The sequence below is a fragment of the Callionymus lyra genome, chromosome 13 (genome assembly GCF_982586985.1).
Source record: "Callionymus lyra chromosome 13, fCalLyr1.hap1.1, whole genome shotgun sequence".
Taxonomy (NCBI): domain Eukaryota; kingdom Metazoa; phylum Chordata; class Actinopteri; order Syngnathiformes; family Callionymidae; genus Callionymus; species Callionymus lyra.
This window is the reverse complement of record NC_141830.1, coordinates 22,565,760-22,581,658: the sequence shown is the minus strand read 5'-3', so window position 1 is coordinate 22,581,658 and position 15,899 is coordinate 22,565,760. Positions and strand designations below refer to the sequence as shown.

The window sequence follows — 15,899 nt, the reverse complement described above, 5'->3', positions numbered from 1 at the left end:
TGACCTCATTTCCTGTCAAAACACAGATTGAAATGTTTATTCTTTGTGTCGCGAAACAAAAAACGTATTCATTAAAATAAACACCTTTTAATTTATTTTTTAATATGAAAACCGATTTTTTTTTTCAATCAAAAACTCATTTTATTTTTTTATTTATTACATTTTTTTTTTAACTAATCACGATAAAGGTCTTTGTAGGTCATAATATAGATAAATACACTTATTTAGAGTTTTATCAGCGTGTGAGTGAAAGAGAAGAATGTTGCGGTGAGGAGCAGCTGAGGAGCTGAAGGGACAGATGGATGAGGAGTTCTTCTGTTAATCATTGATCAACTCTGGTCTTCTGTAAATATGATGAATGCGTACACAGCTTCATTAACTCCAGCTCAGCTTCACCAGCTTCCAGAGAGACGACACTCTTACCTTCTCTGTCTCTGGATCTCTACCCCGAGGACTTATGTGGACGACCGACCATCCATACCTTCATCTCACCATCTTCTCCTGAAGTCCTTCAACAACGATGCCAATGAAACGCAGCAGCGAAAGTTCAACAGGAGTTTTTCTGATTCACTCTCTTTCCAAAGCTCTATGTGGCTCCCCTGAGGAACCCGGGTTCGACCCACACGCCTCGTTCCACCAGGAGGAGGATTCTGGGATCAAGTCAGGTACGACTTTGAAGCATGAGTTGAGCCTCAGTGGGAAGAAAGTCTAAAGATAAACTCTACAAATGAAGGCTTTTCTTAATGTGTACATTAAAATAAATGTAATTTAACAATGACATTTTCATGAGTAAAGTCATAACAGATGAGTTCAGTCAGTTGCAGCTTGAAAAGATAAAACAACAACTATTTATTTTCATCATTTAAGTAATTAAAGTTAAGTATTAAGTATTTAAGAAACATGTCAGAATACAACGAAAATACAATTTAAATGGAAGATAATGAACAATCAAATTTAGCTGTTAGTTATTATGTAATATTTTACATTTATTTACTGTTTATCACAAAAGACAGAGGTTTTTTATTGATTAACCACGTAAAAAACAAACGGTGCTGCACAAAAGTGAATAAAAACACAATAAAATACAACTAAGAACATGTAAAACCACAAGAAAAACATCATATTCATCAAGTTATCTGCTGTATTTTCTCAGGAATTTTAAAGGTATTTTATTTACATCAGATTCTTTATTTGTCGTATTTAAAAATGTCACGTTTTATTACTTTTAATATATTTGGTAGTTTGAATATTTATGTACAACGTTTTAAAAGACTAAATGCGTAATTCTTATTTTCCAGCCAGAGTTTAAGGCTTTGCTCCTCAACTCAGGGTCAGAAGCAGGAGGTGTTTATTCATTTATGTGTCGCACCTCAGAGGCCGAAGACAGCAACGAGACGCCGTCCTCGGAAGAGGAGCCGGACCTGGTGGACGACTACAACCCGGACCCGTCCGTCAAACAGAACCTCTCTCCCTCCAGGAAGACCATCAGTCAGCTCATCAAGGACAAGAAGAAGCAGACGCAGCTCACCCTGCACTGGTGAGACCTTCACCTGCTCAAACACCTCACCTTTACCTGGACCTTCTGGGAGTCACGGGACTTGTCTGCAGGCTCGAGGAGAACTACATAGTGTGTGAGGGAGTGTGTCTGCCGCGCTGCATCCTCTACGCTCACTACCTGGACTTCTGCAGGAAGGAGAAGCTGGAGCCGGCCTGTGCTGCCACCTTTGGAAAGGTGAGCGAGCTCTCGGGCGCCCTCTACCGCGCAAGAGAGATATTACTACAACTGCAAGACAATGAAACGTATAATGTCAATCAATTTTTTTTTTCTAATGACCCTTAACATAAGTCCCATCATGCAATACAAGTCTAAACACAACAATCCTCATTTCGACGATCCAGCTGAAAGTTTACTTGAAACTAAAACATGAGGATTAAACTGTTTTTTTCAAACTCCTCAGACCATAAGACAGAAGTTTCCTCTGCTGACGACGAGACGTCTGGGAACACGAGGACACTCCAAGTAAGTGGTTTTATTCTTCCACGTTTGGACTTCAAACTATTCAAACCCTGGACTGTGTTTCCCCTCAGATATCATTACTACGGCATCGGCATCAAAGAGAGCAGCGACTATTATCACTCAGTGTACTCCGGGAAAGGTTTGACCAGGTACTTTATATATATATATATATTTATTTATTTATATATTGATTATATATGTTTATTTCCACAGAATATAAATAGTCTAAAAGGGGATTTGATTTGTTAACCTGTAAAATAAATGATAAAGTCACTCATTAAATTAAGTTAAAATTATATAAAATACAACAAAGTATATATAAGGTTAAATAAAGTTCACTGATTTGAATATAAAACTTTGTATCTATTTAATTGAATGAACATATAAAATATAAACGTTTAATGTAGTGATGTGTTGATATTAAAAGGTATTCATTTAATGAAGCAAAAAGGATGTGAAAATAAAATGGTTTATCTTTGTTAATTGTATTTAACTGTATGAATTCCAGCAAAAAAAACAAAATAAACATTAATTAACTCATATGATATTTTTATTAACTTAAAAAATTAAAGTTACATTTCTAAATGTATGATCGACTCATATTATTGTTTTTAATGGATTTTTTCTTCCTCACTTTATATAAATATCTTTGCTCGACTAGATTGAGTGGAAGTTACTTTAGTTTTGTCTCTATTTAAGTTGTGAATTAACTCATCATGTTTATCTCTAATAGATTTTCAGGGAGCAAGTTGAAGAACGAGGTACGTTTTTCTCTTTTTTGTCTGTAAAATAACATTTAAAATGTTCAAATCACCTCGACCTCTGCAGGGAGGATTCACCAGGAAATATTCTCTGAGCTCTAAAACGGGAACTCTGCTCCCGGACTTCCCTAGTGCTCAACATCTCGTGCTGCAAGGAAACATCTCCAGAGAAAAGGTCGTAGATGATGATGATTTTTGATTGAATTCTGTGGATTTAAAACGTGATTCTTCCTCCACAGGTGGACACTCTCATCATGATGTACAAGACTCACTGCCAGTGCATCCTCGACAACGCCATCAACGTCAACTTCGAGGAGGTGAAGCCCCCGACCGCAGATCTCTTACTTTACTGCCTGAAATGTACAACGACATTCCTGATTCCAGATCCAGAACTTCCTGCTCCACTTCTGGCAGGGGATGCCGGACCACCTGCTGCCACTGATGGAGAATCCTGTCATCGTTGACATCTTCTGCTTCTGCGACTCCATTTTGTATAAGGTGAGTCAAAAAATCTAACCTTGAATTTGTACAATGAATAATTGGTGTAATAGCAAAACTGTATATGAGCTATCAAAATATTTATTAATAAAGGCTATACATATATTTTAATATTAGTGATATCAATAATAACATTTCTGTGTTAAAGAAAAAATACATATTAAAAATAAGGCTGTACAGTTGTATCTGTACTTAATGAGTGACTTGGATATAGAATCTTATATATATTTGAATTATATGTCATCGATGGACGAGGTTTAAAGGTAGTAAACACACGTTTAAAAAAACAACTTAAACAAAGCCATCATTTAAATGTAGCAAATGTTTCTACAGTAAATAATATTCTGCAGTCAAGGTTACAATATGTCATGACAAAATAATATTGAATGTATTTCTAAAATTTAAAACATCATAACACTAACTAAAACAAGGCAGTAAAAGACAAAGGTTGATTTAAAAAAAGAGAAAAGTTATGAAGTAAAATTAAGTGATAAATGCGTCTAAGATAATAATAAAATATATAATATTCATAATAAATTAATCTCAGTAAATATAAAAATAAAAGCATAATAAATAATACTCACCTTTCTAAATTGTACTTAATAACATTCTTTGTTCCTGCAATAACCAGGTTATTGTGTTTCCTTTTCTTGTTTCCATTGGTAATTATTAAAAAATCAATAACGTGATTAGTGTATTAGAGGAAAATCATTTATCAATTATAATAAATTATATTGAGTTACTTCATGCTTTTGGTGCATTTTTGGCCTCTGGCTGTCCCGGAAACTATAGTCTCCTGGAGGCCTTTCAACGGTAACGGTAAAATTCAGAGGATAAGCTCCAGCTGAAAAAGCTTCAGGGTTCAAAATGCTTCAAAAAAGTAGGTGTGAAGTCAGGATTTTAAGGTAATTATTGTTGATCATTTGTTTTGGGAAAATTGCTCTGGAAGGAGTTGAGTTGAAGGTCACCACGTTTTCTTCTTCAGGTTTTAACTGATGTGCTGATTCCTGCGACGATGCAAGAGATGCCGGAGAGGTTTGTTTTGAGACTTCATACACTTGACCCAGGGGTCCACCCTAACAGTCTCTTGTCAGTCTGTTAGCAGACATCCGCAACTTCGCCAAGCACTGGGAGAACTGGCTGGCCTCGTCTCTGGAGAACCTCCCGGAATGTCTCGCGGCCAAAAAACTACCGATCGCTCGTCGCTTCGTCTCGTCCTTGAAGAGACAGACCTCCTTCCTACACCTGGCGCAGGTACGACGCTGACACGCTGAGCAATGACCCGCCATGTCTGAACGTCTTCCCCGGCAGATCGCTCGCCCCGCACTGTTCGACCAGCCGGTGGTGACCAACATGGTCCTGGACATCGACAACGTGGACCTGAGCAGCATCAGTTCGCAGCCGCTGCTGAGCGTCACGGCGACCGGAGACCAAGACCCCGACATCTACACCGAGTGTGAGACCAGCATCGCGCCGAAGCGTTTACCATCAAAGCGACCTGACTTGGTGTTGAATCCTCCAGATGACGCCATCACCGTGTTCCAGGAGCTGAAGGAGCTGCTGAGGAAGAATGCAACCGTGGAATCCTTCATAGAGTGGCTGGACTCGGTCATGGAACAGAAAGTTATTAAGGTAACGATTACTTTGCACCAACAAACTCAAAGGTTCTTGAAACGGATGTTTGTCTTGGTTTCGCCTTCAGCCCGGGAAGCAAAGCGGTCGCTCTGTGAAGAAGCGAGCTCAAGACTTCCTGTTGAGGTGGAGCTTCTTCGGCGCCAGAGTGATGCACAACCTGACGCTCAACAACGCCTCCAGCTTCGGTAAGAAAGCTGCGGCAGATTGTTACAATCCAGCCATAAATAAAAACGGCCACGCGGGTCCAGATCAAACAGAACCTTATCGGCGGGTCTCGTGCTCCCTGTTCAAACACGCAAAGTACCAGAACAAACACTGACCAGTTGGTGGCCTCAGTCCAAACACAGGGACTCTGTGACCCTGCAGGTCAAACACAGACTCAGACCTTTGAGCATCTGATCCACAGGTTCCTTCCACCTGATCCGGATGCTGTTGGACGAGTACATTCTGTTGGCACTGGAGACCCAGTTCAACAATAACAAGGAGCAGGACCTGCAGAACCTTCTGGACAAATACATGAAAAACGCGGGTATAACTTTAGCATCTTGTCAAACCATACTTCCTCTTGTGTACCTTATCAAGTGTGAAGCGCACCATGATATGATACACAGTTTATTTTTCTGAATCCCTTTCAGACGCCAGTAAAGCAGCGTTTCAAGCATCTCCCACTTCCTGCTTCTTAGCCAATCGCAACAAAGTCCCTGCAGCCTGTGACCCATCAGTGAAGAACGAGTCTCTGGCTGGACACGCCTACATGTCTCTGTCCAACAACCTGCCAGAAGACCTGGACGTCAGCACCGTCATTTACCAGGAGTCTGCTGGCTTCACGAGTTCAGGTGAAGAATTGAGTCGGCGTCAGATGAAAAAAAAATCTTGACATCTTACATTTCTCCTGCTCAGGCGCTCAAATGGACTTCTCTCAAGTCTCCGTCCCTCTCATGACGCCCCCCATCTCCCCGGCAGCACTAGTTCACAGAGGCTCTGTCATCAACCAGGGGCCCATGGCAGGAAGACCCATCGGCTCCTCCTCCGCCACCTCGTCCTCTTCTTCGTGCCTGAACTCCTTCGGTACCATGAGCCAGTCTGGACCATGCTCGTCGTTTCCTGACAACATGTATCACTGTGGGCTCCAGACTAGCTTGGGTTACTTCACTCCTGCCGTCTCAACTTCCAGTGGGTTCCAGGCTGCACTCAGGTGAGGGCGAGACTCCGGTTGAAGCTGGACTGAAACTAGGGATGAAACAACACGTTGAAAAGTATCAAACATGCTCTGCAACATTTAGCTACAGTGACGTTAATAATACTGACATTAGCAAACTCTACCTATCACTTGAAAAACTTTAAACCATTAAGATTTTTAACACTCAGTTGCATGTTTCAACCTTATGGAGGTTTTCAAAGTTTTCACTGTGGCATGGAACGTTCCTGCTGGGGTATGAGAAGTTCTAGCTGTGACATTTAAGTTCTCGCTGTGGGATATGGTGTTCTAACTGTTGCATGTGGGAATTTTGCTGTGGCATGTTAAGTTCTCACCGTGGCATCTGGAGTTCTTGCTGTGGCATCTGTAGTTCTTGCTGTGGCATCTTGAGTTCTTGCTGTGGCATCTGTAGTTTTTGCTGTGGCATCTTGAGTTCTTGCTGTGGCATCTGTAGTTCTTGCTGTGGCATCTTGAGTTCTTGCTGTGGCATCTGTAGTTTTTGCTGTGGCATCTTGAGTTCTTGCTGTGGCATCTGGAGTTTTTGTTGTGGCATCTGTAGTTTTTGCTGTGGCATCTGTAGTTTTTGCTGTGGCATCTCGAGTTCTTGCTGTGGCATCTGTAGTTTTTGCTGTGGCATCTTGAGTTCTTGCTGTGGCATCTGTAGTTTTTGCTGTGGCATCTTGAGTTCTTGCTGTGGCATCTTGAGTTCTTGCTGTGGCATCTGTAGTTTTTGCTCTGTAGTTTTTGCTGTGGCATCTGTAGTTTTTGCTGTGGCATCTTGAGTTCTTGCTGTGGCATCTGGAGTTCTTGCTGTGGCATCTTGAGTTCTTGCTGTGGCATCTGGAGTTCTTGCTGTGGCATCTTGAGTTCTTGCTGTGGCATCTGTAGTTTTTGCTCTGTAGTTTTTGCTGTGGCATCTGTAGTTTTTGCTGTGGCATCTTGAGTTCTTGCTGTGGCATCTGGAGTTCTTGCTGTGGCATCTTGAGTTCTTGCTGTGGCATCTGTAGTTTTTGCTCTGTAGTTTTTACTGTGGCATCTGTAGTTTTTGCTGTGGCATCTTGAGTTCTTGCTGTGGCATCTGTAGTTTTTGCTCTGTAGTTTTTGCTGTGGCATCTCTTGTTTTTGCTGTGGCATCTGTAGTTTTTGCTGTGGCATCTCGAGTTCTTGCTGTGGCATCTGGAGTTTTTGATGTGGCATCTGTCGTTTTTGCTGTGGAATCTGTAATTTTTACTGTGGCGTCTTGAGTTCTTGCTGTGGCATCTGGAGTTTTGATGTGGCACAAGCAACATTTGGAACCATATAAAACCTATTTTAAAAAAGTGTAACAACTGTTAACCACACATTGGTTCAGAGAATCACAGAAGAACTTCAGAACTTTTTTTTCAAATCTTGTCCTGTAGTTCTCAGAGTCCATGCCTGGCCTCGGTCCAGACTTCATCCTTGTCCCTGCACGCGTCCCGCTACCCTTCCTACAACAACCAGGTCAACACCAAAGACTCCTTCTACAACAGAAGCTCTCAGCATCACTCCTCCACCTCCTCCCTCACGTCTTACGCAGTCAGAACCAACACCAGCTACTCCTCTGGTTCCGAAACGGTTCCGACGGAGCTGGACGCTTCCGCTCTGGAGCCGGCAGAGGTTTACAGATATGGTGTGGGCCCCACAACTGGTGGGTGTCAGACGTACTCGGCTCAAAGTGGTGAGACATTTTTATATATTATTTGAATCACCATGTAGTGAAACTACACTTTAACTCAAGTTTTTCTTTAGGTTACTACAACAACAACGGTTACCTGGATGGTCAGCGGATGGCATCACTGGTGGACCAGCATGTGTCCGTCATCAGCAGTGTTGGAAGTCTTCGCTCATTTCCTTCCACGTATTCCGACGTCCTCGATCCGCTCAATATTCTGGACGAACCCGGACGGAAACCAAGTTCCTACTACACTGATAGCACAGCAGGTAAACTGGAATATTGAGTTAACCTATCAGAGCATTAAACAGAAAATGACAAACACGCTTGTGTTCCAGATCTTTCCCTTCAGTCCTCAGGATCCTCTCACTGCATGTACGGGGTCTCCTCGTCCTACACTCCCCAGGACGAACTCCTCTCCCAGCAGAGGGCGCCGCCATCGGCAGACGTGCAGGACCTGGTGTCGTCGCTGCCGCCCATCAACACCGTCTTCATGGGGACGGGATGATGGACTGAGCTCAAGCGTGACTCACCAATAATATATATATAAAGAAAGCAATATAACCTCTGATTAATATATATATTATAATAAATTCATGTTGAAAGTACCGCTGACTCAGTGTCAACCCTGACCTTGACTGTCACTCAAGACTTGTTAAGAGGTGACTTGACTAGTGACTAGACCTACAGCTGAGCATCAGGATTGTTTTATTTTATTTTGTTTTATTTTTATTTACTGGCTAAATGACTTGAGACTTGAATTTTCTTGATGGCTTGACAAGTGACTTGACTTTAATACAGTGTGGATCCTGATTTGCTGTGACTCGGGATTTGACTCTTGACTCAAAACAATTGTCTCAACTCTCGACCCTCAGTTTTAAGATTCTTCTGGACCTCCCTTAACAGTAAATGGTATCCCAGAATGCCTTGCACATCAAGACTGAAATCAATGGTGGTGAAAACCAGCTACAAATGTAAGTATTTTCTTTCTTTAAAGATTTAAAAACTACCAATACCATACGGAGGTCTAATTTATAGATCAATACCTTTTTGTAGCTTAACTTTTATTGATGATCTTCAGCCGTGTGCGGACAATCAATGTCTGAGCTACAAAAATGTTATTTTTCTCTGTGGTTTAGTTGTTTTATCAAGATAAAGCTGCATCAATAAAATATATAATAATAATAATCTGTAATTTTGAGCGTTAACAATAGGTAAATGATAGGATTGGTCTCAAAGTAGTTTGCCAAACGAACAAAAAGCTCATATTTCCGAGGGAACTTAAAGCTGAAGTCTGACAGTCCAGGTGTTGTTTACCAAACACTGAACATGCAGATGTCACAAGAAACTCTTTTATTATATGATTTAGCCCCAAGATACTTAAAAACGCACCAAATTCAAGAGGAGATAACTAAGAGCAGAATCCACAAACATAAACACACACAGACACACAACAGATGGCGGCAGATGTGGAGATAACTGTATCTGGACCTTAAGATACTTAATTACTGAGTCAATAACGTGGCCGACAATCGTCTGACCTTTAGCGTGAACGCAACAGAAGGCTGAGAACAAACTTCAGGACAATGTTTAACCAGAACCTCACTGGAGCTGCTCCTCTCACTGACGGTCGCCTCAGTTCAGAACAATGATGTTCGATACTTAATTATTTAAGTGTAACTCACTATCATTTCAATAATAGTGTGTGTGTTAGCTCTAGGTTACTTTTTTTTTTTAATTAACTTTCAAATTAAATAAAAAATTTCAATTTTAACTAGTCAAACTACCATTGGCCTGGACTGACTAGTTGAAAAGATAAATGAATAAACGTATTTAAAATTCAATAAATATATTTTAAAATAATATATATATATATATATACATATATATATATATATATATATATATATATATATATTAAAATAAAATTCAGACCAAGATGTTCATGATAAGAAAAACATGAATCGTAAAGAGTTACAGCAATAAATCAACTCGGAAGTTTATCTATTGAAAATTACTATTTTACGAAGATGATTTATAAATATAAAAATACATTAATATAATAAAATATATAATGTAACAATAAGGGAATATAAATCAAATTCCCTTTTTTATGTTATGTTCCGAAATAAGACGAAAATATATTAGAAACTAAAAAATAAGTAAAAAATAAACAAGTAAGAAATAAGAAAAAAGGGAAAGATGAGAAAAATCGAAATATTAAATGTGAATCATTTAGTAAATCACGATAAAAGCATATACTATAAAACCAAAATGCTTGTCATTGCTTATATTTTAAATAAATACATAAACAGGCTAAATAAAGAACAATATTATACATAAAATACATTTTAAAAAAATAAATAAAATTGAGTCAGAGTTAGTAAATCCAAAACAAGAAAAATGTTTCGTAGACACATTATAAAATGAAAGTTGTATAGGAATGTGTTTTTATTGTGCTGAAACGAAACTAAAGATGACAAACAAAATTATTATTTTGCAATAAACACACACAAAGGGAACATTTCAAGACACTTCTCTTCAGTAACAAATTCCATTAAATACTTGAACGACCCAAATAAATCTCCAGTTCCAAAGGGAAATCTACATCATTAAGCGTATTTGAAGGTCTAATATCTGAGCAGCAGTTCTTCAAATCTTCACTAGAGGGAAGCACAAGCCGTGTTTTCAAAACTGAAAGGATTCAAAGAAAAAAGAGTTTGACATCAGCAGCCACATTGATGTATCCTTGACTAGGAAAACATCGATCGTTGCTGCGGATCTACAAGGCTTTACGTCCAAAAAGAAACTTCAACATTCATGCAGAATATTGATCGATTCTTTTCATGTTCAGGTCGCAGTGGAACCATCTAAGTGAGCGTTTCTAAAACGGACCAAAAAGAAAAATGAGATTAAGCGAAGAATGGAGTTATTTAAGAGTTCATTAGCTGAGTGATAACCCGGGAGAATCTTTTCATTTATTCTTTAAGATTCTGCAGAAAGAAATCTTGAAATCAATTAAGATCATTTAAAAAAAAAAAAAAAAATCTGTTCATCCGCGGTAGCTGATGACAAAACATGTGGATTTAATGTGTATAAATGCTTGTGTGTCTGCGACAGGCTAGTCCTGTCTCCGGCTCCCGCCCGGGGTAGCTGGGACAGGCTCCAGCACCACCCACAAGTGGAAGAAAATACCTTTTATTATGACATTATACTGTATATATTATATTTTAAAGTAAATGAACCATTTTAACTTTTTTTTATTTCTATTTTACTGCTTAAATTTACTATATTTAATGATATATTCAAATTAAGTAATTTAATCGAAAAATAATAAATCAGTATGATTTTTTAATAATTAACTAATATTGATACAAAATATTGATATAAAAAAAGCGTAAATAATCCTAAATTGATTAGTTTAGACATAATAAAAATAAATGTGACTATATTTAAATCTTTCATCAAATAAAACATTATTTATCAGTTTAAAGAAAGAAAATAACAAATATGTTTTGTAGAGTTAATGTACATTTATCATGAGCAAGAAAGCAACAATTAAATATCATGTTTGTTAAAAACAATCTGAAACTACTGGAGATGTTTCTGAGCCAAGTTTGTGTTTACTCCAATCATTCCGGCCGCCTTGACAACACGGAGCCGAGAGGCCGGAGTTCAATGCTGCAGTTTTGTGATTTCTTGAGCCGAGCGTTTTCCGTCTTCCGCACTCGAAATGGAGTGTCGATGAATTTGAGAGTTTGATGAAGAGCTTGTGCACGGGTCGGCGCGGTGAAGTGACGGAGGATCGTGTGGGAAACACTGAAGACGAGAGGAGGAATATTGTTGCGTGCTGGATGTCATGTTGAAGACCAGCTCTGGATCAAAAACATCTACAGTCGGGTTGTTAATCGAGGATAAAAGTTTTGTCCCAGCACTCCAGGGTGATAGGGATAACTCAGAGATGGTTACCTGGCTGTGCACAAGCATGTGTTTCAAACACCAACAAGTGACTTTTGCTAAAATCAAAATGAGGAGACTCTAAATCAACATGGATCCTACAATTTATTTAAAGGATTTGTCACCTTTGTTTCACTCCTGTGTTGTTCTCTGTGTTATCTTGACCTACTTACTTACTTACCTTTAAGTATATATTTTATTGAGTATTGTTTTGATTGTTTAAGTGCTTTGTGACCCTGGTCTGGAAAAGCGCTCTGTAAATATAAATGACTTACTTACTTACTTACCTTCTACCTTCAGAGATTATGTTTGAGTGCCCCCTGCAGTATCTTTAGGCTCATTTTAATTTGATTTTATTGCTTTAAATAGTATTTCAAATGCTAAAAAATTGATCTTTTTATTAATGTATATTGATCAGCATCAGTTCACACTAGTGACATAACTTGAAACTCGGAGTCGTCTTTATTTGCCCCTTTAAAGCAGCACTACGTTACATTTTCAAATGGTCATTCTTTTCTTATCTTTAATCATCGTTTTACTATTAATCATTCACGACTCATGTAATAAATAGTGACCCATTTCTTTCGACGCTCTTCCTGACTTTATGACCTGTCCGGAGAGTCAGTGACTGTCATGTGACCACCTATGTGCTTTTAAGCAGGACATTTTGAAGCATTTCATTATTATTTTTAACAACTGAATTCAATAATATATACAGTATATAAAAATATATATTCATAATTTATGTTAGTATTGAATAATTAACTGAATTCAATCATTTGTATGTTGAAAGGCTAACTTAGTTTTCAATATATATATATTTTTTTAACACAACGTTTCATATTGTGATTAGAATAATTGAAAAACACATTTTTTTTAATACAAAATGTTTTTATTTGTATTATTAAAACATACTATTATATATTATTATTTTAAAATGTGTATTATTATAACCAACTATTTTTTTATTTAATTAAAAAGGATAAGAATTAAAATATTTTTAATTTAGAATATTGCTTTTATTTATGCTTCAATTTGCTGAATAGTGCTTTCAATTGTCCACCCATTCAATCTTCTGGTGGCGCTGTTATACTTCCATAGTGTTCTAGAAGTAAGTAAGTAAGTAAAGGTTATTTGTAAAGATCTTTCTAGACCAGGGTCACAAAGCGCTTGAACAATCAAAAACAATACACTGTTAAAATGTATACTTTAAAAAGCAAAGACGCATAAGACAAACACATAAATCAAATCTAAAAATACATATAAATAAATAAATAAATAAAAATTCAAGATATGATCGAGATCCCAGATTTAACATCAGAATTCAACCATGAATCGTCTCATCCTCAAACATGCCAGTTCACCTGTGATGCCCCCCAGACCCGTTGCGTTTGAGACTCCACCAGCACCCGTCCGTCTGCCTCCACCTTCCACCCGATGGTTAATAATCACAGCCGTCCTTTAAACAGAGACAAGTTCATGAGAACCATTGATGCCTTGGATACACTGGAGTGTTCTGCTTCTGGATATGATTAACGTTAGCAAGAGAATATGCATTCCTAACGTATGTCTATTTAATTGCTTAACTCAATATTAACTTAAATAAATGAATGGAAACATCACTTGAGCATAATAGCGAGTCTTTGCACTAACACGGCGACATTCCTGTGGTTATGAAAGAAGCCCCGGATGCAAAAAAAAAGTACTCGTGCTTTTACAAAAACTCCTCTGACTCGACTCACCTTGGCAAGACCAGCCGACGTGAGCGCGACTGCTAATTAGAGACGCCATGAATGATCAGACGCCGCCACTTACTCCTTACCTGTTTATTCTCCCTTGTTTTTATCTTAGTTTGTAATTTTGCCTTTAGCGGCCTTGCAATTAATTTCCCCGCAAACCTCCTTTCAGCACATCGAGTGTGTGTTTAGCATATAAATTCTTTGGTGAAGAAATAAAACAAAAAAAAAAAAGTGTTGCTGAAAATGGCAGACAGTGCCAAAGCCCCGAATGAAAGAAGGCGATCAACCAAATACTTTTTCAATTTGCTTTTCTGAAATATTGTTGTTTGTCCTCATCTTTATTTACAGCAGCTCTTCACCGCAATGTGCCGCGGTAGATATGTGAAACATCCGCGTTTGGACGCTTGTGAAAAGCATTCTTGAGCGCACTTAAACACGCGTCTAAATTTCAAGTTCAAATACTTTTTTTCTTTTTTTTCAACCTTCAGTCACTGACTTTTATGAGCTCGGCAGCTAACAGCAAGATCTCTTCTTTACCCAGGGACTCTGAAACAAAAATCTCATCAATTCTTGGGTTTTTTTAAAAACAAAGAAATGAGCCGGACAGTTGCTTGAAGGTGATCCAAACACCGGCTGAAAGCACCAGGTTTCTACTCTCGATAACATTCTCTGATGCAGGTATTTTGATGCATTACTTTGGTCTTTGGTGTAATTTTTTACTGATGAAACCTTTTTTCTAAAGGACAAAACAAAACATGTATTTACATATACAGTATATTCTGACATAGATGTCATGTAGAGTGTATTACTATGAAGACGAACTGATTCATTTGGCAAGTACACTTTAAGCACCGGCACCTTTTCAAAAGAAGCACGTTTCTCTACCTTCAAAGTACACATTTTGCAGTGACGTGCGGTGAGGTTCATGGTTGGTGAGGCACTGACTCCTTTAGTGTCAGATTTACACGTATATGAACCCAAAAGAGAAACTTATTCAATTAGCTACTGGTTATTTCATATCTCAGCAGCATTCTTCAAACACATATGGAGTTTAAAAAAGATATGATTTAATTAATAATTTCTAAAAAGTCTATTTGAATTGTTGTAATATGTTGAGGGATATTAGTCTACGTCCTCTAGATCTATGGCAGTCATTGATTGTGGATAAATTAGATTTATAGCTTCATTAACCTTTCGTTTTTGACATTGACATAAGAGTCATACCTGAAATATCATGTTTTAATTATCGATTTATTTAAAATTCTATATTCAAAATCTTTACCCATGTTTAATGATCCGAGACCTTTGAATTGGCTGAAAATTTAAATTAGTTTTAAACAATCAATGGATATAGAAAAAGATGATTAACTAATAAATTATAAAAAATAAAAAAAAGGATTAGCAAACGTGGATTTAAACAGTATAGAGTATGACTGTAATATTAAAGGATTACAAGGAAGAATCAACTGATTTAATGCTCTTAATTTGAAAGACTTGAAGTCCCATAAAGAGATGGTGTTTTACTCATTTTTCTGTCATTTACAGGCCTTTATTTACATTTAAACTTCCCCAAAACTGGCATATTTAGATGTCAAGAGTAACAGGCTAATATGACTTTGGGTAAATTTGGTCTGTTTCTTGAAATGAAACATCTCTCAAGAGTAAACAATGCAAGATAATAATTAATAACTTTTTTCTTTCTAAGCAGCCCAGTAACAAGTGCCTTTTTCTACTGAAAATATATGTTCAAATGACAAACAACATGAATAAAAAAGGTTTATATACACAAAAAATACAGTCAGAAAAGTTAAACTAATACTGTCAAACTCAAGAAATATTGTCGCCGACCATTCCTCTCACTATCTCTTTCACAGGAACATATGCAAGTCTCTTAAGAGCCACATTGTTCACCCTCAGCATCTCTTTTGTTTCCTTATTAGCATTGGAATCAGATTTGAAAGTAGCTGTTCTGTACTTCAGACTTATCATATACTTGTTTTTTTTTGTCCTTGAACATGCAAGAGAGATGTTTTCCTTCAGACTCTTGAGAGAAGTGAGACCAGGAACTTTCCTTTTCAAATTTCACTGGTAAAAAAAAACCAACACAATCTTGTGAAAAGACGTAGTGCTTTCATACACTTATCTGAAAGTATCAAGGACTTGGGTTCAAACCTACCCGAGAGGTTTCTGACTCGATGTCAAGGTGTCGGAACCTCAGCCGGAGGTATTTTGAGTGCGATTGTTTGGCAAGGTTCTTTGTTAGCCAAGTGGATGCGGGATATACACCGCCTTCAGTGAGAAAATACCTGGTGCCACCATTTCTCTCGTCCAGCAGCACCAACGTGTCGAGCAAAATGAAAACTCCGACTAACGGTGTGGAACGCTGAGGTCGCTGAGCTGT

General features: G+C 38.0%; 1 protein-coding gene across 1 annotated transcript; it reads left to right on the top strand.

Annotated features, from left to right (window-relative positions):
- The first annotated feature begins 520 nt into the window (after window positions 1-520).
- On the top strand, window positions 521-8,310 carry rfx6 (regulatory factor X, 6). The gene is given in 19 exon segments (XM_087806311.1): window positions 521-665; window positions 1,375-1,537; window positions 1,609-1,732; window positions 1,959-2,020; window positions 2,089-2,166; window positions 2,751-2,789; window positions 2,791-2,953; window positions 3,018-3,095; window positions 3,163-3,276; window positions 4,262-4,311; window positions 4,371-4,732; window positions 4,799-4,908; window positions 4,979-5,096; window positions 5,318-5,440; window positions 5,547-5,747; window positions 5,812-6,106; window positions 7,510-7,808; window positions 7,880-8,071; window positions 8,141-8,310. Coding segments are annotated over 19 exon segments (2,886 nt in total).
- The last annotated feature ends 7,589 nt before the right edge of the window (window positions 8,311-15,899 follow it).